The following is a 24,176-nucleotide window of genomic DNA, read 5'->3' on the forward strand; positions in this document are numbered from 1 at the left end:
CATTATTCTTATCGCAAAAAGGTCATCTTATGACCAATGACTCTGTGATGCTGAATGATGCAGTAGCTGCATCCGTGGCTCAAGGCATCATAACTCCTCGAGATGAAAAGTTGTTAGCGGATAGGACTGATGCTCAAGCCATCAATGACTCTTTGGCTTTCAGTATTCAGGGTGCTTCTTCTGTTGCAAATATGGCTCGACGTCTGCAAGTTCGGGGAAATGAAATTCAAGTGCAGAAAGCTCAAATTTTGACTTTGCAGCGAATGTGTATGGACTTTAGGCGAAGGAATAGGGTTCTTCAGCAAGAGAATAAAAGGCTGAAGAAGGTGGTAGATTCGTATGCGAAAGACTTGGGAAAGAGGTATGCTGACTTGGAGCAGAACACCAATCTCCTCCGAGAACAACACCAGGATCTCTTGCGTGCAGTCCAAAATCTTAGGGTTTTCCGCCCTGAGGTTTAGCCAGGTATTCTATTTGATCTAGCAGTGCTTCATCCCCTGAGAGTTCGGTATGCTTATACCTGCGTTTCATTGTACTACAGTTAGTTAAAGAGGTATGCTGACTTGGAGCATAACACCAATCGTCTCCAAGAACAACACTAGGATCTCTTGCGTGCAGTCCAAAATCTTAGGGTTTTCCGCCCTGAGGTTTAGCCAGGTATTCTATTTGATCTAGCAGTTCTTTACTAACAAAAATGAATAACTAACTGTAGTACAATAAAACGCAGGTATAAGCATACCGAACTTTCAGGGGATGAAGCAGAAAAGTCAGATGGGGGTATGCTTAAACCTGCGTTTCATTGTACTACAGTTAGTTATTTATTTTTATTAGTAAAGAACTGCTAGATCAAATAGAATACCTGGCTAAACCTCAGGGCGGAAAACCCTAAGATTTTGGACTGCACGCAAGAGATCCTGGTGTTGTTCTCGGAGGCGATTGGTGTTCTGCTCCAAGTCAGCATACCTCTTTCCCAAGTCTTTCGCATACGAATCTACCACCTTCTTCAGCCTTTTATTCTCTTGCTGAAGAACCCTATTCCTTCGCCTAAAGTCCATGTACATTCGCTGCAAAGTCAAAATTTGAGCTTTCAGCGCTTGAATTTCATTCCCTCGAACTTGCAGACGTCGAGCCATATTTGTAACTGAAGAAGCACCCTGAATACTGAACGCCAAAGAGTCATTGATGGCTTGGGCATCAGTCCTATCTGCCAACAACTTTTCATCTCGAGGAGTTATGATGCCTTGAGCCACGGATGCAGCTACTGCATCATTCAGCATCACAGAGTCATTGGTCATAAGATGACCTTTTTGCGATAAGAATAATGGGCGCCAAATTTCTGGTTGTACTACAGGCGCAGCATTCAGATCAAGATTATTTTGGGAAGAGGCAGAAGCCATTTTTTTTGGAAAACTCAGGAAATGAAAATATTCCTCAAAGGACCTGAAGGAGAGAAGATAGAAATGAAGCTGTTCTTCGAAAGATCTGAAGAGAAGGAAAGAGAACTTAATCAGTGGACAAGATGCGGTCTAATAGATGTCATTCTGAGCCGGGCCGCCACTACCACTAGCAGACAGCTCTCGAATTACGAGTCTCCTTCTTTTTCAACTTTCACTTTTCCACCTCCTCGAATTTTGAATTCACTCAACGACTTTTCCGGATTCATCACCGCACATTTCGCACCTAGCAGACGTGGAAGAGCGTTTCGAGAGAGGTATGGATTTAATAGCGACCCACTGTCGGCACCACTTGCACCGTTCCCTCTCAAATCTCCTCTATAAATTCACTCATCTTCTCCCTTGCAAAGCACATCTTTCAGCTCTCAACCCTTCACACTTCAAAAGCCAAAATTTTCTTTATGGTTTGAGCCTATCATCACTTCTTGAGAAGAAAGATGTAGTATCACCACCTCAAACCTAAATCAAGAAAAATACAGCATCACAACCATATTCACAAACAACGAAGCAAGATTATCCTTGATCATGCTTCTGAGATAAAGTATCTTTCTCTTCCTTCGCATCACCATAAACTTTTCTGGCATCTACTCTCAATCCGGTGATGGCGATCTGTGACAGAAGAGAGAGAGCACCACGATATGAGTACCGCACTCATATCCTTTCCTGATTGCTTGCCTCACCTTCTTTGCTTTCTTCACCTTCCCCACCTTCCCCCCCTTCCTCTCCTTCAAGGCTTCCATGTTCTCATTTGGCAAGCTTTCCACCAAGACTATCTGGAAGCATCTTCACAAAGGAAAATGTTATACAAGAAATTGTTTTCCTTATAATGAGATAAATAAATGCTTTCTTTTCTGCAGTCTACATACTAGTTTAATCTGTGATGAGCATAAATTCTATATAAGATAATTTATCATACGATGCTGTATACTTGTTTATTTTTCATGTTTAATAATTAGATGCTTCACTTAAAATCTGTATTGTTAGATTTAAGAATCTAAATCTTTCCTTTTTGTAAACTTTATGCGAAGCATAGTTTACAAATTTCGGGGAAGAAATTCCATTAAGGGGGGAGGGATGTAGCGCTCCAGATTTTAAAACACATTTTTTATAGAATAATAAGGTTAAAGAATAAAAAAATGATTATCTATGTGAGTGAATAATCATTCGTCTTATAAATTATTTTATAAATACTTCCAATTAATTTAATGAACTATATTTTAATAAAACTGATAATTAATTTTTAACCGAAAATTAGTGAGTTAAAATAGACAAAATAATTAATCATTATATTAATTAGCTTTATCTTATAATTGTGCAAAATATTATTTGACACTTTATTATTTAGTGTGATAATAAATTGTGTATTAATGTTCGTAATAAAATCACTTTATTTATGAAACGAACTGGACTCAAAACGGGTTTAAAATTACACTCTAGTGAGTTATTAAAATGATAAAGACCTAATATAAAAATATCTGCAGATTAACTTCATCTGCACTGATATCTCTGAAGAGATTCGATGCATTATTGCTTCTAGACAGTTCAATCCACTCATCACTCTCTACAGCTCACTCTTACACAATATGCTGCCGACACTTTCTAAAAATCCTTACCGACACTTTCTTACGCCTATAACTAACTTCCTTCGGTATTAGAAACATGCATCCCCTTCTTTTATTTCTTCTACTTTATTCTTCTTTCTTCTTTATTTGTTCTTTCTTCTTCCTTTCTCCTTCTTTTCTCATTCTTTTCCTTCTCTCTGAATTTTGAGAGATTACAGGAGACTGAGTGAGGAAGTATGAGACAGTGAGATAGAAGAAATTGAAGAGAGGCATGAACCAAAGATGAAATTGTGAGGTCAGTGAAGGAACAGAGACCCGGTTCCCATTTCTTCTTTATCCCCTTCTTTCTCCCCCTTCTTTTCTGTTCTCCTTCCTTCTTCCTTCTCTTTTCTGTGATTAAGAGACTTAACATCAGAAAGAGTGAGAGGATGAGATGGGAAAAGAGATTGAGTGGGCTGAGAGGGAGAGTCAAGCTAGAAGGCTAAGGGTGAGGCAGAAATTGAAAAAAAACAAGAGTTAGACCAAGCAAAACCCGTAGAGCCGTGAGGTCCAATCCACGGTGAATTTGCACCCACTGCCACCGGAAACCCGATTTTCGATGGGTCGGTGAACAGGCCGGCCGTGAGGGATCCGAAGCAGGCCCGATCAAGACCCATCAATGCCCGAACCCAGTGTTACCCGCAACTCGATTCACGACCCACGAACAGCCAAGACACGATCCAGCAAATCGGCAAGTCAGAGGCTGAGTTTTCGGCGGTCATCGCCGGCGTCGACCCAGGGGCATGTCCGGCGGTCCTGGCCGTGACCCATAGCGCGAACCAAAACAGACCCGATCCTCCACGAGCGGCGGCTGGGCTGAAATCCGGCGGAACTCAATAAGCCACGAACTATAGAGAACCGTGATGTAAAATCCGATTCTCTCGATAGTGTGATTTCCGGCCAAATATTGCATGTTGGACCAAACCCCCATCTGACTTTTCCTCTGAGTATACGCGTGAACAGCTCAAGGTGTGTTGTTTTTGTTCTTTTTATCTACTTTTCTTGTCTTGGACAGCACATGTGTTCCCCCACACTTAGCTACTTCGGTAATGGTTATATTATATAATAATTTGTCCTATTAAAATATTAGTTGTTTTATAGAAAATAGTTTAAGTACTAAAACTAATATTATAATTCTATGTTAGGTAATGGTGATTGCAGAGTATGTTTGTTAAACACGTGAAACATGTAGTGTGGGTTTTAATGATGGCTATATATATATGTATATATATAATCGACTATTGTAAATAATTTATATATATATATATATATATATATATATATATATATATATATATATATATATAGTATGTTGATATATTTTTTAATATACTTTGGTTATTACGATTTTCAAGTTAAAAATTAAATATTGGTGAGTGGAATAATATGTGGAATAATATGAGATATTGATATTTTGGTGTTATTAGAAATATTAGTATTTTGTCAGAAATGGGTTTAAACTAATAATAATAATAATAATATTATGTAAAAGAGGTCCAATAATAGAATTAGGATTTTGTGATGAATGATGTTAACACTTTATGTGTATATATCTTCAATTATTACAGGATGATGGAATACGAGACTGCGGATATGACTGTAAGTATTTCTATACTTACTGAGGACGAAGCTGGTGGATTTTTCCATAATATTGTGTTTATTGTTTTATTTAATTTGATCATTGCATGTGGCCGATCATGCATAGCATGTTGTGTCTAAAATAATATAACGGCTGATGAGATAGCCATCAACAAGCTGATGTAGTAGCTAGGGGAAAGTATGGCTAGTCAGTGGACTCGGGGGGTTAGAAAAGACCAAAGCTGATGTAGTAGCTAGGGGAAAGTAAGGCTCATAAGTGAACCCTAAAAAGGCGAGTCCGAAGTTCTAATAAATAACTAATGCTGGGACCGGTAGGATTCCAGTAAAAACAGGTAAGACTTTAAGTGGGAGGCAACGGACGTGAACGGGTTCAGATAACCTAGAACGAGAGGTCTGAAGAAAGATGATCATAAAATACCAAACTAAATGGTTACTACGATGCATATTCATACAACCAATACATTTGCATTATACGCGTGGCTATAAAGCCATATCTGCATTATAAGAAATTTATTAAGTAAATCAGCATTCACTTTATTATTGGAAACAGTGGACTCACTTTGGTTGTTTTGTGTTTTTGTTTCTATATATATATATATATATATATATATTCCGTTAATGCAGGTTAATAGACAAAGACCAGAGCTCAAGAGGTTTTATAGCTAAGGACGCATAGTTTATATTTTGTTTGTAGTCTTCTGTGTTTATAGCATTTTATGTTGACAAGATTGCTAATGATTTATATGTATTCTTTTGTGTCATTATGGACACCTGTTTCCTTGTATTTGTTATAAGTATTTTCTAATGAATATCTAGAGGTATTTAATTTAAAAGCTCTAATGTGTTATTTAATCCAAGCTTGTTGGATAAAAATATATTCCGCTGCGAGAGTTTATCTCTGATGTAGTAACGTCACGTGGAAACTAGAGGTTTCTGCTTACGAATTTGCTGGTTCAAATTTGGGGCGTTACAGAATGGTATCAGAGCAGTTTGCTCTGAGGACCGTTAGGCTTGACCCTAGATGTCTAAGAATAACACAAGAGCTATAGGAAAAATGAACTTTTTATAAACTCCTTAAAAGTTTTTGTATGAAATTAAGTGGCATAAGAGAATAGTAATCGTCACTTACAGTTAGGATTCTTACGCCTATGTGAATGTATGCATTGTATGATTCATATGTTTATGTGTTTTCATTGCTATACAACTTAGGAAACATATCGATATGATCTATTAAAAATTGCATGCCAAATAAGTAATATACTATGAATATGCATAGGAATATTATTAACCACTGCGGGCTTGTGTAGCATGATGATTTATGCTTCTATAGATATTGAATGATGTATGCTTGTATATGCTACCGATCCTTGATAAATTATAACCGTAGGTATAATATAGTTTTATTGCATGTTAGATAACACATTGACATGATTTATACGCTAAGTCAGAATTATATTACAAAATGGTTAATATGAAATCAGTCTTGATTATGTAATTCATTGATTCGCTTAGATATCCTTGTTTGACGGATAAGTTTGTATAATTATCAATTTTAGTATTGAATAACTGCATAACTAAATTAGAATAATACTAAGGTTTTAATCTAATGATATTTGAGGAAGATAGTAATTACGCAGGAATAAGAAAGAAGAACTTAGTACCATATAGGATTTATACCCTAGTAAAAGATCGAGGTGAAATAATAGTTCAAATGATTATAGCAATCTTAAGAGAGTTTTTAATATTAGATGATAAGAACAGTACGTAGAGAATAATTACTGTCTTACAAGATAGACTACTGGTAATTCAAAGAAAACATAGACTTGCCAATAGGACCTTTTCTGCTTCATCCCCTGAAAGTTCGGTATGCTTATACCTGCGTTTTATTGTACTACAGTTAGTTATTCATTTTTGTTAGTAAAGAACTGCTAGATCAAATAGAATACCTGGCTAAACCTTAGGGCGGAAAACCCTAAGATTTTGGACTGCACGCAAGAGATCCTAGTGTTGTTCTTGGAGACGATTACTGTTCTGCTCCAAGTCAGCATACCTCTTTCCCAAGTCTTTCGCATACGAATCTACCACCTTCTTCAGCCTTTTATTCTCTTGCTGAAGAACCCTATTCCTTCGCCTAAAGTCCATGTACATTCGCTGCAAAGTCAAAATTTGAGCTTTCGGCGCTTGAATTTCATTCCCTCGAACTTGCAGACGTCGAGCCATATTTGTAACTGAAGAAGCACCCTGAATACTGAACGCCAAAGAGTCATTGATGGCTTGGGCATCAGTCCTATCTGCCAACAACTTTTCATCTCGAGGAGTTATGATGCCTTGAGCCACGGATGCAGCTACTGCATCATTCAGCATCACAGAGTCATTGGTCATAAGATGACCTTTTTGCGATAAGAATAATGGGCGCCAAATTTCTGGTTGTACTACAGGCGCAGCATTCAGATCAAGATTATTTTGGGAAGAGGAAGAAGCCATTTTTTTTGGAAAACTCAGGAAATGAAAATATTCCTCAAAGGACCTGAAGGAGAGAAGATAGAAATGAAGCTGTTCTTCGAAAGATCTGAAGAGAAGGAAAGAGAACTTAATCAGTGGACAAGATGCGGTCTAATAGATGTCATTCTGAGCCGGGCCGCCACTACCACTAGCAGACAGCTCTCGAATTACGAGTCTCCTTCTTTTTCAACTTTCACTTTTTCACCTCCTCGAATTTTGAATTCACTCAACGACTTTTCCGGATTCATCACCGCACATTTCGCACCTAGCAGACGTGGAAGAGCGTTTCGAGAGAGGTATGGATTTAATAGCGACCCACTGTCGGCACCACTTGCACCGTTCCCTCTCAAATCTCCTCTATAAATTCACTCATCTTCTCCCTTGCAAAGCACATCTTTCAGCTCTCAACCCTTCACACTTCGAAAGCCAAAATTTTCCTTCTGGTTTGAGCCTATCATCACTTCTTGAGAAGAAAGATGTAGTATCACCACCTCAAACCTAAATCAAGAAAAATACAGCATCACAACCATATTCACAAACAACGAAGCAAGATTATTTTTGATCATGTCATCCAGAAGCAAGATTATCCTTGATCATGCTTCTGAGATGAAGTATCTTTCTCTTCCTTCGCATCACCATAAACTTTTCTGGCATCTACTCTCAATCCGGTGATGGCGATCTGTGACAGAAGAGAGAGAGCACCACGATATGAGTACCGCACTCATATCCTTTCCTGATTGCTTGCCTCGCCTTCTTTGCTTTCTTCACCTTCCCCACCTTCCTCTCCTTCGAGGCTTCCATGTTCTCATTTGGCAAGCTTTCCACCAAGACTATCTGGAAGCATCTTCACAAAGGAAAATGTTATACAAGAAATTGTTTTTCCTTATAATAAGATAAATAAATGCTTTCTTTTCTGCAGTCTACATACTAGTTTAATCTGTGATGAGCATAAATTTTATATAAGATAATTTATCATACGATGCTGTATACTTGTTTATTTTTCATGTTTAATAATTAGATGTTTCACTTAAAATCTGGATCCAAGAGGGGTTCATAGTGACCCAAGGGTATCCGAAGACCTAATATATAACTAATGCTGGGACCGGTAGGATTCTAGTAAAAACAGGTAAGACTTTAAGTGGGAGGCAACGGACGTGAACGGGTTCAGATAACCTAGAACGAGAGGTCTGAAGAAAGATGATCATAAAACATCAAACTAAATGGTTACTACGATGCATATTCATACAACCAATACATTTGCATTATACGCGTGGCTATAAAGCCATATCTGCATGATAAGGAATTTATTAAGTAAAACAGCATTCACTCTATTATTGGAAACAGTGGACTCACTTTGGTTGTTTTGTGTTTTTGTTTCTATATATATATATATTCCGTTAATGCAGGTTAATAGACAAAGACAAGAGCTCAAAAGGTTTTATAGCTAAGGACGCATAGTTTATATTTTGTTTGTAGTCTTCTGTGTTTATAGCATTTTATGTTGACAAGATTGCTAATGATTTATATGTATTCTTTTGTGTCATTATGGACACTTGTTTCCTTGTATTTGTTATAAGTATTTTCTAATGAATATCTAGAGGTATTTAATTTAAAAGCTCTAATGTGTTATTTAATCCAAGCCTGTTGGATAAAAATATATTCCGCTGCGAGAGTTTATCTCTGATGTAGTAACGTCACGTGGAAACTAGAGGTTTCTGCTTACGAATTTGCTGGTTCAAATTCGGGGCGTTACAGAAAAATTCTGGGCTAACGGGCTGCGGATCCGAGCTGGATTCGAGTCTGGGCTGGATCACCGGGAGCTCGGCCTGGTGTTGCTGGGTTCGGGTCACGGTGGAGGGCCAGCTACGGTTCGGCTGGGAGTCTGGGTCTGGGCTCCCCGGTGTTAACGGGTCGACGATTCATGCCCTACGTTCGCCGATTCAGCCACGGGTAGCGTCGGGTTGCTGGGTCTGGGTCCGGCTTCACTGATTGGAGCACAGGTCCACCGGAGATTGCGCCCACCGCTTCGACCCACTGCAGGATAGCTGGAGGTCGGCGCATCTGGCTGCTGACCCAGGGAGATCGGGTCGCGGGAGAAGTCGGGTCTTCTGGTTTGAAATGGGTCGCTGCTGGGTTGTCGGGTCTGGCTTCACGGCGTTGACAGGTCCGGCTCGGGTTACGTGTTCCGGCAGGTTCGGTGGGTTACACACTTCCTCTGCAAATCGGCTTCTCCCTCTCTCGGTTTCACTGACTCCCATCCCAACTCAGCTCTCTATCTCTCGCCTGCTTCTATCTCTCATTCGGGCAACAAGGAGCACAGATGAAAGAATAATAAAAAGAAAAGAATAAAATAGAAGAAGTAAAAGAAGAAGGAAGGATGCATGTTCCTGCTGTAGAAGGAAGCCAGTTATAAAGGTCTGAGTGTCGGCAGTACATTATGAAAGAGTGAGCTGTAGAGAGTGATGAGTGGAGGGAGCTGGAGAGGTAGGCTGGTGGGTTTATTATAATCAGAGTGGAGAATGAGCTGGATTGAACTGTGTAGAAGTAATAATGCATCGAATCTCATCAGAGATATCAGTGCAGATGAAGTTAATCTGCAGATATTTTTATATTAGGTCTTTATCATTTTAAAAACTCACTAAAGTGTAATTTTAAAACCGTTTTGAATCCAGTTCGTTTCATAAATAAAGTAATTTTATCACGAACATTAATACACATATTATTATTACACTAAATAATAAAGTGTCAAATAATATTTTGTACAATTATAAAATAAAGCTAATTAATCTAATGATTAATTATTTTGTCTATTTTAACTCAGTAATTTTCGGTTATAAATTAATTATCAGTTTTATTAAAATATAGTTCATTAAATTAATTGGAAGTATTTATAAAATAATTTATAAGACGAATGATTATTCACTCACATAGATAATCATTTTTTTATTCTTTAACCTTATTATTCTATAAAAATGTGTTTTAAAATCTGGGGCGCTACAGACCAGACCATTCATCTTTGAACCTTGTAGACTCTTGAACATTATTTCTTGAAAAATGCTACTTATTAAAAATGTGGCACGTTATAGTTGAGAATTAAGTATAATTTCATCAGGTTCTTGCTTTCTATGTTGTAAAAAACCGTTTTTTAATTTTCTAAAGAATAAGCGTCTCAAACTCATAAATTGGTTTACGGCTTTAAAAAACGTAAACCATTTTATAAAAATTAGAGTAAGTTTTCTGATCAACCAAAAATGTTTTCGGTTTAACCACAATTTTCAGGAGTAGAAAATGTTAAACCATTGATTAAGTGATTAAATTTACCTCTTTCTGTCAGCTTAAGCTTTTGGGATAAGTGGTGATTTAATATGGTATCAGAGTCAAATATCTTAAATTCGAACCTAGACTCCATCATTACTCATTATTTCAATTAAATATCTATAGTATTGATTAAGTGATTAAATTTATCTCTTTCTATTATCTTAATATTTTGAAAGAAGTAGTAATTTTTAAAATAAAAAAAAGAAAAAAAATTAGAAGTCAAAAGAAGTGGATTCGATATGAAATGGAAAGATGGGGTGTATTTATCATATAAACTATACGTACAGTGGTCCTCCTTTCTGTTCATCTCCATTTTTTTTTTTTTTTGACCCCCTCTAGCCTCTTTCTTATGTTATGGGCGTCTTTTTTATGTTTGGTGTTTGTCTCTGAGGCTGCTGCAAGCCTCTGCTACCGCCAGAAAATACATCAGGAGGCTCAACGGCTATGGAAATTTAGCACATGCATGATGATGATCCAAAGTGAAGAATCAATGGTGAATTGGCCATGTGTTAAAAGGACTTCTTCTTTTTTTTTTTTTTCTTTTTTTTTTTTTAATAATGAATCAAAGAATTTTATAAAAGCTCAGCAAACTACACTCGCTAGTAAACACTAGCTCAGAAACACCTCAAGCAGAGAGGACAACTATCCAGAACGACCTATACAACCATTACTACAGAAACAACTTCTGTAAATTCCAACTAATTACAAGCTCTATGCATTTATCAAGGTTTTTAAATGATCCCTTAAATAGGATCCGAGTACGAACTTCCCTACGTAATTTGTTTAACAATAGTCTCCTCAAATCTCAAATTGCTGTTGTACACCAAAGCATTTTTTGGCTGCCAAAGACTAGCCTATAAATTCTTTTCTCAAATCTTAGCAATGCACCAAGTCACAACTTTTTTTCCAATCAAACTTAGCAATGCAGCATATTACAACCTTTTTCTACTTAGATGAAACTTCAGTGAAAAGACATGCAGACATCAGGGAAGGACATTCTTTTTAATGTGACAGGTATGGGTTTATTGATCAATCACTTATCTCACGTCAGAAAATGGGAACAAGAGAAGGTACGTGGATTATACCCACTACATTGATCGATCAATAAATGCCTGCCTGTCACATTAAAAATGAAGTCATCATTTAACACATGGCCATTCTTCACTTTGCTGCATTAAATTAATTAAACTTTTTATTTTTATTTTTAGAAATGGTTTTTCATATTTAATTTCTTCTCCTTATCCCACCATTCTATGCTTATATGGTATTGTCAATTTATTATTATTATTTTTAATTAAAATTAATCTAAAAATAAATTAACAATATCACGTTAAAAGAAAATGACAATTTATCACAATAAAAATTGAGCATAGCCTTGCCAAATGAGCCGCCTTTACATATCAAAGTAGAAGCATTCATGTTGCATCTCTTTCTTCCTTTAGTTTGTTTTATTTGCTCAAAAAATAAAACCAAAAGAATACAAATGCTGCTAACTGTAAAAGGCTTCCAACTAATCTCTTTTTCACCAAAATAATAGTGATAATAATAATTACAAAGAATGATGATGATGATAATAACGTTAAGGCTTGAATTAAGCTTAATTATGACTGGGCAGAGCCATAATTAAGCTTAATTATATTGAGTTGTTTTGTCGAGTAATCTTTCGATCAGATTGTGGCATTTGAAGAACGAGACCAATATTCCTTAACAAGCTGCCCAAATAGCGATGCATCATTATTCATCAGCTTTGATGGCTCATCATACTCTACTATTTTTCCTGTCAAATTGTCAATGTAAACTAACATGTCACTACTTAATTGTATCATAGATAATATGAGATACCGGCTCCGTTTGTTAAATTTTTTTGTTCCGTCCTCTTTTTTTTTTAAAATAAATAAATAAAAGCATTGACAAGCAATTCAAACATAAAAAGTGTTTGGACGTGTTTATGTCACATTGGAACGCTTTTTTAAACAAAAAATACCTCCCAAAACATTATTACTGTAGATATTGAAAACAATAAATTAAATGGGCACTCCTAAGGTGCATTAGTGAGTCATTTTTCTTAAGAAGTTATTTATCCCCACCAATTCTAATGAATTGGTATGCATTGGGTTACATCAAACACTTCTTCACGATGCAGGATACATGATACAATGGAGCCCTGAAAGGCCTATGTAGTTTGATTACGTTTTGCATAAAACGAAACCAAACTAGAACACCTTTAAAGTTTCTATCCTAGCAAGAGAGAAAGACTCGAATTTTAAAACTACAAAAGGTTTTGAGAGGCAAAAGAAAGAAAGAGTTTTCTGTATCTTAAACTGGTAGACACTTAATTTTAAGCGTTGGATCAAACTTAACTTAATCTTTCAGTTGACTTTACTAATGGTCAAGTAAATCCAACCTTTGGATCTACCTTAGAAGCATCTTACAATCCAGATCAAATCATCAGATCATCTGATCATGACTTTCAAAGTGCACCATAAAGACGCCACTAGCGCCCTACATATCCTACTACCACGTGCGCGACCGAACTAAAACATATACACAAATGCATACATCAAAGTATTGCTTGCTTTAAAGCAATAATTTAGTGTGGAACTCTGTTATTGCAAAACTCTTTTAAAAAAACTTCATTTAAAACAATCTCAAACTAAATATATATATATATATATATATACTGATTTTGAAAACTCATTTTAACAAACATATTAACAAAACAGAGCCAATTTTTTTGCACAACAAGTTAAGGATATGTTACTGACCATCACTCATGGCAAGAACCTTAGAGCAATCCATGACAGTTGGAATCCGATGAGCCACTGTTATGACAGTGCATGATTTGAATTCTGTTCGCAAAGTATTCTGGAGAATAGAGTCGGTTGCATTATCAATCGATGCAGTGGCTTCATCAAGCACAAGTATCTGACTTCTCTTCAGTAATGCACGTCCCAAACAAAACAATTGTCGCTGCCCCAAGCTCCAGTTTGATCCATCTTGCATAACTGCAATCCATATTATTATTGTTGAGATTTGTGTAAAAATCTAAAATACGGGAATAATAGACAAGAAATTACGGGTGGTTCGGTGTTAAACATCTACGTTCACTACTCTGAATAGCCTATAGGGCTACATTGTACTTAATAACTTGATTGTTTACAATACATAGGTCTCTATCTATAGTTGAATAAGTTGACCTATACAAATAAACCTAAATCAACTTATATAAACTAGTAAATAATGACACCTGCATCATATATACACAAATTTCTTACCTAAGGAATCAAGGCCCTCCTCTTTTTCGCAGATAGCCTCTCGAAGTTGGCACTTTTCTAGAACCTGTAACACATTCATAAATGTAACACTTTTCTCTACATACTTGGATGTTATTGTTGACATAACATCTATTTAATTTTAATAACATTGTTGGGATATAAATGGACAATAATAAGGTGATTTAAGGAAAACAATCTCAGTGTTAAATCACCACTTGTCCCAAAAGCTGAAGCTGACAAGAAGAAGTAAATTTAATAATTTAATCATACTTTAAAACTCAGATCTTTTCAACATGAAAACTATATACCCTCATGGCCATTAATACGATTCACATGGCAAATCACATCCAATAAGGAAAATTACACCTCATTGGTATCAATGCTAAAAAATTGATATAAAAAGGTGTATGCCCATAGGTACATAGACATTGTCTCCTATCTTACGTTCTTCATTCAGTGTTTTTTTTTTTAGAATATTTTTACCGACTTAAGCATCGGAGTATCCTTGATCCTCCTGGGGACTGGTGAACTTCCAGTGACTATATCTATTTTACAGAAGCCCCATTGCCACAGTCGTCCAAAAATCTGCATCAACACTATAGATATTGAATCCGGTCATTACTCTAAGAGTGCTATAGATAATGGATCCAGGAAAATGCTAGTCATATCTATATTTATACTCCATATAGGCAGAAAGCTTAGTCAAAATTACAATTAGAGTTCTTTAGAGTTACTTATACAGTTTAGTCTTATCTAATAAGGAATTAATGTAAGACTTAACACGTACATAAAACCTTCATAATCCACCAGCATTCAATCAATTCTTATAACCAAAACAGGTAATTAAAGAAAATGCATACCTCCCATATCTCATGATCAATATGCTCTGACAAGGGGTCTAAATTGTATCTCACAGACCCACTAAAAAGTGTTGGATCTTGTGGTATGATTCCTAAACGTGATCTTAGATCATGAAGCCCAATTGCAGAAATGTCAACATCATCTATAATGATCCTTCCCTCTGTTGGCTCCACCAGACGAAACAAAGCACTAATAAGAGTTGTCTTTCCACTGCCAGTCCGCCCAACAATCCCAATTTTATGCCCTCCTTCGAATTTGCAACTTATCCCCTGAAGAACTAATGGAGCATTGGGCCGATACCTTACCTGAATATTGATGCCATGCATGTTATTCAACAAATACATTTCCATAGTTCTAAACATGTGGATGTATAGATGAACTCTCTCTTTTATACTCTTAGGTGCTTACCCTCCTAATGTATCAATTGCATAAACATAGTTAAGTAGATGGAATTAAAAAATATTGTAGTGGAAAGTTGACGCGGCAACTGCCACATTAAAAAGTAAGCACTTGAAAGTGTAAAAGAAAGAGTTTATATAGCATTTCTCATACTTTTTTTTTTTTTGGGGGGGGGGGGGGGGTGGAATTTTTCATCTAAACATGTGGATGTACACATAGCAATACTTTTTTTTCTTTAGGGGTAATTTCTTTCATGTTTACCTTTAAATCACATATCTTCACTTCACCAACAACAGGCCAATTATGCATGGGTCGGTGACCTTCAATTACTTGTGCAGCTTCACTGGGAATATGCATGTATTGTTCGAGTCTTTCCACAGAAGTAATGAGATTTTCTAGCAAGCACCAGGTTTGGATAGCATAAACGACATTCACATTTAATGTAAGACCATATGAAAGTGCCATTCCAATAAAACCTGACATCAAATTTTGAAAAACAAAAATGTTGGTTAGAGAATGTATTGTAGATGGCTAATGTTTTGCAAACCATTCTTCAGTTTCAGTTTTATAGCATGCATGTTAAATAACATTCTTGAATTACCTATCCATGATTTTATGAACCTCATATTTTTGTAGCGGTGCAGGTTGCTCAAGCAAACCAACCTGTTGACATTGATTTGGCTAAAGAAGCTCAAAGATATGAGGCTAGGCATGTAGAGAAGCTAGCTTTTGGAGTGGATATACCAAGTAAGGAATCCTAGGAATCGCTCCAAATGATGATAAAATGATGGAGCTTCAGCTAAGAAGTTCAAACATGATCAGGGAAGAAGCAGATCGCCTCTATCATAGGTTGTTAGTTAATGCAACTCAAATATCACAAAATGCAGATGCAAGTGGTATGGTGGAAGTTGATTTGGTTTCCTCTAGCTATTCCAAAGCAAGCATTTGTATTATGGTTGGCTATGAACGATGCGTTCACAACAGGGGATAAGCTATTGAGATGTGGATATAAATGGTATGTCCATTGTGTATTCTGACCATGACCACCTGCTTTTTCAATGTGGTTAGCAAGAAAATATGAGAATGTGTGATACGGTAGATCCTCCAACGAGTTGGGAAGATGTGATTTCTGAGGGAGTGCTGCAATGTAGAAATAAGAGTTTAAAAGCAAATGTATGCAGGCTGGTATTTGGTTCAACTGTGTATAATATCTGCAGAAACAGGAATGAAATTAAACATGGCAGTCATCCCAAGTTGTGCAGAAAATTAAATGGGAAGTTAGAGCTCGGATCTTGGGGAAAGGAAAACTCAAAAGAACTGGGGAAATGAGGGATATGTTGTAATTGGGGAATTGATAAGGGGATGTTGGTGTAGTTATGTTTTGAGTGTTATTACTGTAATAGCTACTAGGGGTTGTTTGCTGTGTAAAATGGAAATCAGTAATGGTGAGATAGATAGTTGGTGAGGGGTGTGAAAGAGTATGATACTTGTATAGTGTCAAGTGTTTTAAGTAACTCATTCATCCAAAAAAATAAAAAATAAAAAGATACAAAATGCAGAGAGGGAGGTGTTTGCTGGCTTGAGGAGTTGGATTTACATGTTAGTTCTAAGAAACATATGTTCAATGTGAAGCTTAGAGAATTGATAACAATGATATGCAGAAGCACCACAAGTTACAAAATATAAAATGAAAATATGTGGAAATATTAGAGTGAAAAAAAAAAAAAAAAAAAAAAGACAAATAATTTAAGTGGTTCGGTCTTAGAGACCTACATTTTGATTATATTGAACTACGAGGGAATGTAGTTATAGATAGTACATGGTGCTAGGTGAAGTGTGCCAAATAAGGCACATGGTATGCAAGACAAGAAAATGATGTGTAAAGCAAATATTACATTTACTACAGAAACAACAAGAATGTAACTGAATCATATATTATTATTAGAATAGTATGGGATTAATGAAACTGATATTACTAACCAGAGGCAGAAGCTCCAAGACCAAACAAAGTCATAGCAAGCGCTGAAGATGAGAGAACAATTGCACATAGAATTTCAAGGCGTTGGATCAACCACTCATTTGCTGAAAAACAATTGAAGTATGGTCTGGCGTTTCTGTCAATAAGGTTCAAGTACTTCAAGAAGAACTGCTCTTCCTCCCCAAAAGCTCTAATTGTCATGGCTCCAGCAATGGATTCAGCAAGGTGGCTTGCAATTAAAGACTTGGTGGTGCCGTCTGTTCGCATCAACTCTTTTGCGGAAGCAAAGTAGTATCTCTATATGTCCAAACGAAAACAAGTACAATATTTATTTCTTGAGAAGGCTGAAAATGTATGCGAAATCAGATAGGGAAGGATGTAGCTTCCCAGCTAACATCACATGGTGAGAATTTGTGTGTATATCTATTTTGCAGCCATTTCATTATTGACCTCAAAGAATGTAGTAACAACAAAATATGACCCCTTCAGAAACATGAAAAATGCAGACTCTCACCAATATCAATAGAGAAACCAGTGTATTAGAGAAGGCTACTGTCTTAAATGCCAACCTATTGGAGAATTAGGCTCTAAATCCACCAAATATAGCATCCATAACGCACTGGTTCCATACATTGAGCAAATACATATGTCATGCAAGATGTCAAAATAGCTATCAGATGTAGGGGCAAGGGAATGTTCCCTTTCAATTAGAGGTAGCAATACGTGTTCGCATAACGGGTTTGGGTCGTGTCAAGGTATACGAATAACACCTATATAGGTCAACTCTAATTCGACCCATTTAATTAAACGGGTCAGACCCCTCAACCCTAACCTGCTAATTAATTTTGTGTTAGGTTTACATATCATTTCAAAAATTGCTAACTTGACTTTCAATCATATACAAAAAATTTGTCAAAGAATCTTTATGTCCATTGTTGTTGGTGTATGTATTACCTGCAAAAGTACAGTCAGGTAAACCATGGGAATGATGACAAACAAGACTGGCCAGGTTAGGATAGCTAATATTCCATAGCCAGAGTATGTAATCATATATGACCCAAGGGCAGTACTAAATTTGAAAGCCACATCAAGGTCAACGGCACTCAAATCAGATGATACCTGTAAAAGTAAAACCTTAGTGTAAATCCAATATAGTTCTTCTACAGCATAGACATAAACTTCTAGTTCTGAAAGTCTTACCCGGATGAGAATTCTTCCCAGAGGCGTCGAATCGTAAAAGGACATTGGTGCATGGATAAGAGAGGTCATAAGTTTGGAAAAAATCATCTGTGAAGCACCATAACTTACAAGAACTACATAAAAGGATCTAAGAAGCAAAAAGAGTACTAGGATACAACCGATGACAGAGAAAACTGCAATCAGTTTTAATCTAGTTACATGAGAATCCTGGATGTAAGCAGCCAACCAGTAGTTTTGTATAATTTGACCAACTATGAATATAGCATGGCATATAATTGCCAAGGAGAAGTATAAAAAGCCTTTGTTCTGGTTCAGATATTGTACGTAAGGCTTGAAACCAGTGTCTCCTATTTCTCTTTCTTCTTGCTGAATCAATTGATCTCCTAAAGATGATATTAACTGCTTATCACTATAATTTCTCTGGATCTCACTTTTGGAGGTTTTAGATGTTCCAGAAGAAGCATACTTGGCTTGTCTATCAGAACCAGCACTGTCATTGTGTGCATTGACAAGATTTTGGAATCCTTGACTAGAAGCCAGCAACTGGTCATATGTAGAAGCTCTTAGGATTTTCCCTTCAGTCATAAACTGCCAACAAAACCAAGTTTACATGGTCTAAGTGTTTTTCACAGTAATCCCAGCAGATAATTGCAGACTATTAAATTACCACTTATTCCAAAAGCTTAAGCTAATAGGAAGATGTAAATTTAATCATTTAATCAATACTTTAACACTCCCTCTCATGTGTGAACTCAAACTCCGTTTTAATAGGTTAAGCCCAACACATGAAATATTAAAATGAAATGAAAGATAAATGACGGAGTCAATGTTCTAACTCAGAACTTTTTGGCTCTGATACTATGTTAAACTACCACTTATTCCAAAAGTTTAAGCTAATAGAAAGAGGTAAATTTAATCATTTAATTAATACTATAACACAGACATGTAGTAATTTTGGAAAATGAAATGCATGAATGAGAAGAACAATGGAGAAAGTAGCCCCTAACCCAAAAAATAAATATATAAATCAAAGAAAGAGATTTGAGAGAGCAGCATAGTTTCACTGATATACCCACCAAAATAGAATCAAATGCAGGAAGGAAATCCACTTGGTGAGTCACCAACAATACTGTCTTCCCAGATAGACCTTCCACGACATATTCCTGGCCACAAGGCATATTTTATTAGCTGTCTCTAAACAAACAAAGACAAAATACAATTAGTTGCATATCGATTGGATAAGAAAAATGATTACATTAAATAGATTGGTTGCTGTATGTGCATCAACAGCACTGAATGGATCATCCAAGAGATATATGTCCGCATCCTGATAGAGCGCACGTGCAAGTTGAACCCGCTGCTTTTGTCCACCGCTCAGAGTAACACCTCTTTCTCCTATTTCTGTGAGATCGCCAAATGGAAGCATCTCGAGGTCCTTTAATAGGGAACATCTTCTAAGCACTTCTTGGTATCTAAGCGCATCCATGGAAGACCCAAATAGAATGTTTTCTCGAATAGACCCTGTCTGGATCCAGGATGTCTGAGAAACATATGCTTTCTTTCCATAAACATTAACCTGCAAAAGTTGTCCCAAAGCTCTATCAATATTTCTTTCATTTAAGAACTTAGATGCTATAATTAAATGATTAAATTCATCACTTCCTAGAAGCTTAACCTTTTGGAATAAGTGGTGATTTAACATATATCTATGTGTAATTGATGCATAAAATTCGGCAGACAAATAATGTATCGATCTTCCACAAACTTAGTAGGGGGAAGCTAGAGAAAATGAAAGCAAAATATCCTTTTCTTCTTCGAAATATGCCTCCTAAGTCTCCTGAAAAACTTAACATAATACTAGCCTACAATTGAGACTTTATGCTACCTCATGGACAAGGAATGAAAGGATTACTTACTATGCCTTTGATGTTTGGCACCTCTCCAAGAATTGCAGCTAAAAGGGTTGATTTACCTGATCCAACCTCTCCACAAATAGCTACCTTTTCTCCTGGTTTCACCTCCAAACTTATGTTTCTTAGTGTGGCATTTGCAGAATTAGTCTCCCACGATATTTCAGTGGCCCTCATAAATATGGACTGCTCAAGCTCCTTCCCCTCGCACATTTGCGTTGCATTTCTGTTCTCTAACTCAGGTGCCTTCAGAAACTCTTCAATCCGAGTTAACGAAACATTTGCTTCAATGAAAATTCCAGCAACATCAGGGAGCATCCTAATAGGCTCCTGAACAATACGCAGACTTGCTAGGAACATGAATACATTACTAGTAGAGAGTGGAATTCCAAGGAAGTAGCAAGACCAAAAGGTGACAGCCGATACTAAAATGGGAGACGACCAAAACAATATCAGATAGTAGCCCTTTTGAGATAAAATTGCTAGTATCCACTTGGATTCTTCTTTCCTTAAGGCTTGTATGACATTATCAAAATGTTTCTCCCAAGCGTACAACTTCAAGACCTTCATATTTGCAAGAGCTTCTGCAATGGCCTTCAGCCTCTTATCTTGTGATACCATGAGCTTTGTCTGATATATATACTGCAATTTGGCTAATGGAGAAGTTGCAAGCACAGTCAGTATGATTACAATTATAGCCGCAACAGTTGCTAGCCCCACAGAATAGTAGACGATCACTAATGCAAGACACAGCTGAAGGCTTGTTGACCATATCTGATGAAACCAACATGGGAATTCCCCTATTCTATAGGCATCTACAGTGACATAGTTCATTATCTCACCAGGAGAATGAGTCACCTTAGCAGCGTTTGAGAGCCGTAGTTGTTTCTGATAAATAGCTGCAGACAGGAAGGATCTTAATTGGAGCCCAATCAATCTGGTTTGAAAGAACCATTGCCTCTCACAGAATGACTCCAAACATTTCGCCAGGAAGAGCCCTCCTGCAAGCACATAACCCTCATATCTAAAAGCTGCTTCGCCTTCAGCAACCTCAATGAAGGCTTTAAGAAACAATGGACCAGTTGACACTGTGAGAACCTTGATCAATGCAAAAAACCCAGAAATTAGAATCTCTTTTTTCTGGCAGGAAAAAATTACTGAGAACATTGAAGGGGATTCATATGTTCCTTTTTGTTTTCGTTTGGTTAGTTGCTCCTTAAACATTAAGTAGCATGTTTGCGCCCGGTCTGCCTGCCGTAACTGTGGAATATCATTTTCCTCGAGAATTCTCTCCTTACCCTGCTTCATTAATCTATTCATCCACCAAAATGACATGGTACTAAGAAATCCAGCTTTGGCAAAAGGTGTGACATTTTCATTAGAACAATTTTCACATGTGGTATTGGCTTCTTCACCTTGCAAAGGTGCATAGGAAGCATCTTGACTGAAGTCTGCTTCAGTTTCCTCATACTTCTGTCCCTGAAAAATACAGAAGAGTAACAGGATTGCTCCCGGAAAGGATAATATTTCCAGAACCATCTCAACAGATACTGTTTTGTTCACAATAATGATCCAGAGAGACGAAAAGCAGAGGAAACCTGCAAACAAGAAGAGGACAGTTGAACAAAGCTTTGCAGTTGTGATGTGCCGAAGGTGTAGATTGCCAATAAGTAATGTAAGATCCAGTAGCAACCATGTGAACCCTTGGGATAGCATTACTAGCCATCCATGCAATGGTAAAATGGTACCCGTTGCCTTCAGTTGCTCATAACATATCCAAACCCCGGATCCCAAGTAAGCTAAAGCCAGAGCACCATTAAAAATGGCCGAGAAAATCACAACTGGAGGGAAGCGATTAGACTGTGAGGGAGCTATAACCTTCCTTGAGAATGATCTATAGAGGAAGATAAATATGAGCATGAGCAGAAGCAAAAAATCAAAAGAAATGAGCAAACAACTGTTGATGCATGTATTTGGGTCGATTATGGATAGAAAACCATAAGTGCATCCGTTTGCAACTTCACTTGAACACTCAGAATTCCCACAGAAAACTCTCCAGAAACCGTTTGCCATGGCTAATGTCTGCAAGCTGCAACCTCAAACAAGAAGCTTTATGTGGTTGAGGGGCAGTCAGATAGAGCCTAACAAGAAAGAAAAATCAAACAGGTGAAATGGATGAACACAAAGAATGTCAAAAGTTAACAACTACATATATTATAAATATACCGTCTATTCCATATATACGATAACCTTGCCGAGACTGTTTCAAATCTTGTTACAGATGCAGACAAATTGAATTAATCATGTTACAAACGAAACTTGTTATGAACAAACATGTACCAAACCAATCAAGAGATAAAGCTGAAAATATCAGCATCAATTACAAAACAGAAGAACGAGAGATAGATTCATCAAACAGTCAAGAACTCAAATCCTATTTTTAGACTGAGGGATGAGACAACATGAATATAAGTTAGAAGTATGACCAACTATTCAAAAAGGACGCTTGTATATACACTACAAAAAATAACACTGTTCAGTGTCGTTCGAGTTAGTGTCGCTTGTACAAAACAGTACTAAATAGCATCGTTTGAATAATAAACGATATTATTTTGTGCCGTTCACTATTTAAATGACACTAATTTAAATTTAGTATCATTTGAACAGTAAACGACACTCAGAAATTGAATTTAGTTTCGTTTGAACACTAAAAAATTTGAATTTAGTATCGTTTGAACAATAAACGACATTAAATTAAATTACTAGTGTCGGGTTTTTTGCCCAAAAACAACGGGATTCAAGCGACACTAAACACTGTATTTTTGTTATGATATATGCTCACCTAACCTTTCGTTAATCCAAGAAGGAAAAGAAAAAAGGATGGGTAAAAAGAAAGTGTACATGCTTGAGGGGGGTTTTGCTGCTGAACTAGCATGAATTCCTTACTTCGTCGTGCAAAAAAACTCTTCTTCTTCTCCCTATTATATTATGAACACTTGCAAATTAAGTGGTATGGCTGCAGCCTCCTGCATGCCAAGGTATATATATATATAAAACACTTATATATAGTGCAAGGACAATGTAGCAGAAATGAGCTGAATTCAACGACCAATAAATTAATACAATTTAAATTTATGATGAGCTGGGTTGGCATTTGTTCTTTCAGTTAGATTCATGAACCACGCACGCGGAGGATACTCCTGATCAGTCAACTGCAAGTCTGTCAATTAATTAACCCGGAAAGTAGGGTGAATCCGCGTACTGGAGTTGTCTTCTTTATATGTTTTTCCAAAGGGTCCTAAATCCACGTGCGCTGTGACATTAGCAGCGTAAAATGAGGTAGGTTGAAGTAGTATTTAGTATTATTATTATCATTATTATTTTAAAATGTTGGAACTTACATTTATTTTTGACGGAAAATGTTTTCTTTTTGGCTTGCTATAGCTTGTACGGAAAATCTGTTATGGCCGCTTCGGCGACAACTCTGACTGCTCCAGAAACAACTCCGGCCGGCTTCAACAGTGAGAGAGAATGCTAAAAGGAGGTCGGATAATGGAGGTCGAGAAGGAGAAGCTCAAACTCATAAATTGGTTTATGGTTAAAAAAAAACTATTTTATAAAAATTATAGCAGGTTTCTGGTCAACCAAAAATGTTTTTGGTTTAACTACAATTTTCAGCAGTAAAAAATCCAAAAATCAAAACATTTTTTTTAAAAAAAAAAATTACATCAACAAGCTTAAATGAATGAGATATGTTAATTTGTACACATAGTGTATACACAATGCTTTTTGGGCATTTTTTTGTTTTAAAAAAATAAAAATACCACCAGGTATTGCGTGTAGAGCAGTGCTACGGAGAAGGAAAAATTCCGGATTTCATTCGGAAATTTGGCTGTACAGTGGCATTCTTGTAATTTTAAATAATTACAAGAATGCCACTGTACAGTCAAATTTCCGGATGAAATTCGGAATTTTTCTTTCTCCCCAGTATTACCCTTGCGTGTATAATTTGTGTACCATATGTGTGTAAATAACATATCTCTAAATTTATTGAGATGTTTGATGCTTGTCTCATGTTA

At 36.6% G+C, this 24,176-nt stretch overlaps 1 protein-coding gene and 1 long non-coding RNA gene across 2 annotated transcripts; one reads left to right on the forward strand and one right to left on the reverse strand.

Moving 5' to 3' along the window:
- Positions 1 to 3,109: 3,109 nt before the first annotated feature.
- On the forward strand, positions 3,110 to 6,160 carry LOC133854092 (uncharacterized). Its single transcript, XR_009896774.1, has 3 exons — positions 3,110 to 4,024; positions 4,624 to 4,654; positions 5,279 to 6,160. It is a non-coding gene; the product is annotated as an uncharacterized LOC133854092 (long non-coding RNA).
- Positions 6,161 to 11,879: 5,719 nt separating this feature from the next.
- On the reverse strand, positions 11,880 to 22,468 carry LOC133854089 (ABC transporter C family member 10-like). The gene is made up of 11 exons (XM_062290116.1): positions 20,104 to 22,468; positions 19,443 to 19,763; positions 19,264 to 19,350; positions 18,188 to 18,775; positions 17,942 to 18,106; positions 16,990 to 17,284; positions 15,271 to 15,485; positions 14,610 to 14,915; positions 13,750 to 13,813; positions 13,240 to 13,479; positions 11,880 to 12,251 (listed from the first exon to the last, which is right to left on the reverse strand). Exons 1-11 carry the CDS (start codon positions 22,168 to 22,170, stop codon positions 12,142 to 12,144), a joined length of 4,458 nt encoding a protein of 1,485 aa, XP_062146100.1. The 5' UTR covers positions 22,171 to 22,468; the 3' UTR covers positions 11,880 to 12,141.
- Between the last annotated feature and the right edge of the window lie 1,708 nt (positions 22,469 to 24,176).

The sequence above is a fragment of the Alnus glutinosa genome, chromosome 13 (genome assembly GCF_958979055.1).
Source record: "Alnus glutinosa chromosome 13, dhAlnGlut1.1, whole genome shotgun sequence".
In the NCBI taxonomy this organism is placed as follows: Eukaryota; Viridiplantae; Streptophyta; class Magnoliopsida; order Fagales; family Betulaceae; genus Alnus; species Alnus glutinosa.

What these genes read in the sequence shown, in the direction of transcription:
- LOC133854089 (XM_062290116.1), bottom strand. Translation starts at nt 22,170, where the DNA reads ATGGCAAACGGTTTCTGGAGAGTTTTCTGTGGGAATTCTGAGTGTTCA. An exon ending in TGCCAAACATCAAAGGCATA is followed by an intron (nt 19,764 to 20,103) that starts GTAAGTAATCCT and finishes CAACTTTTGCAG; the next exon opens with GTTAATGTTTATGGAAAGAA. An exon ending in GGAGGGCCTTGATTCCTTAG is followed by an intron (nt 13,480 to 13,749) that starts GTAAGAAATTTG and finishes TATGGATTGCAG; the next exon opens with TTATGCAAGATGGATCAAAC.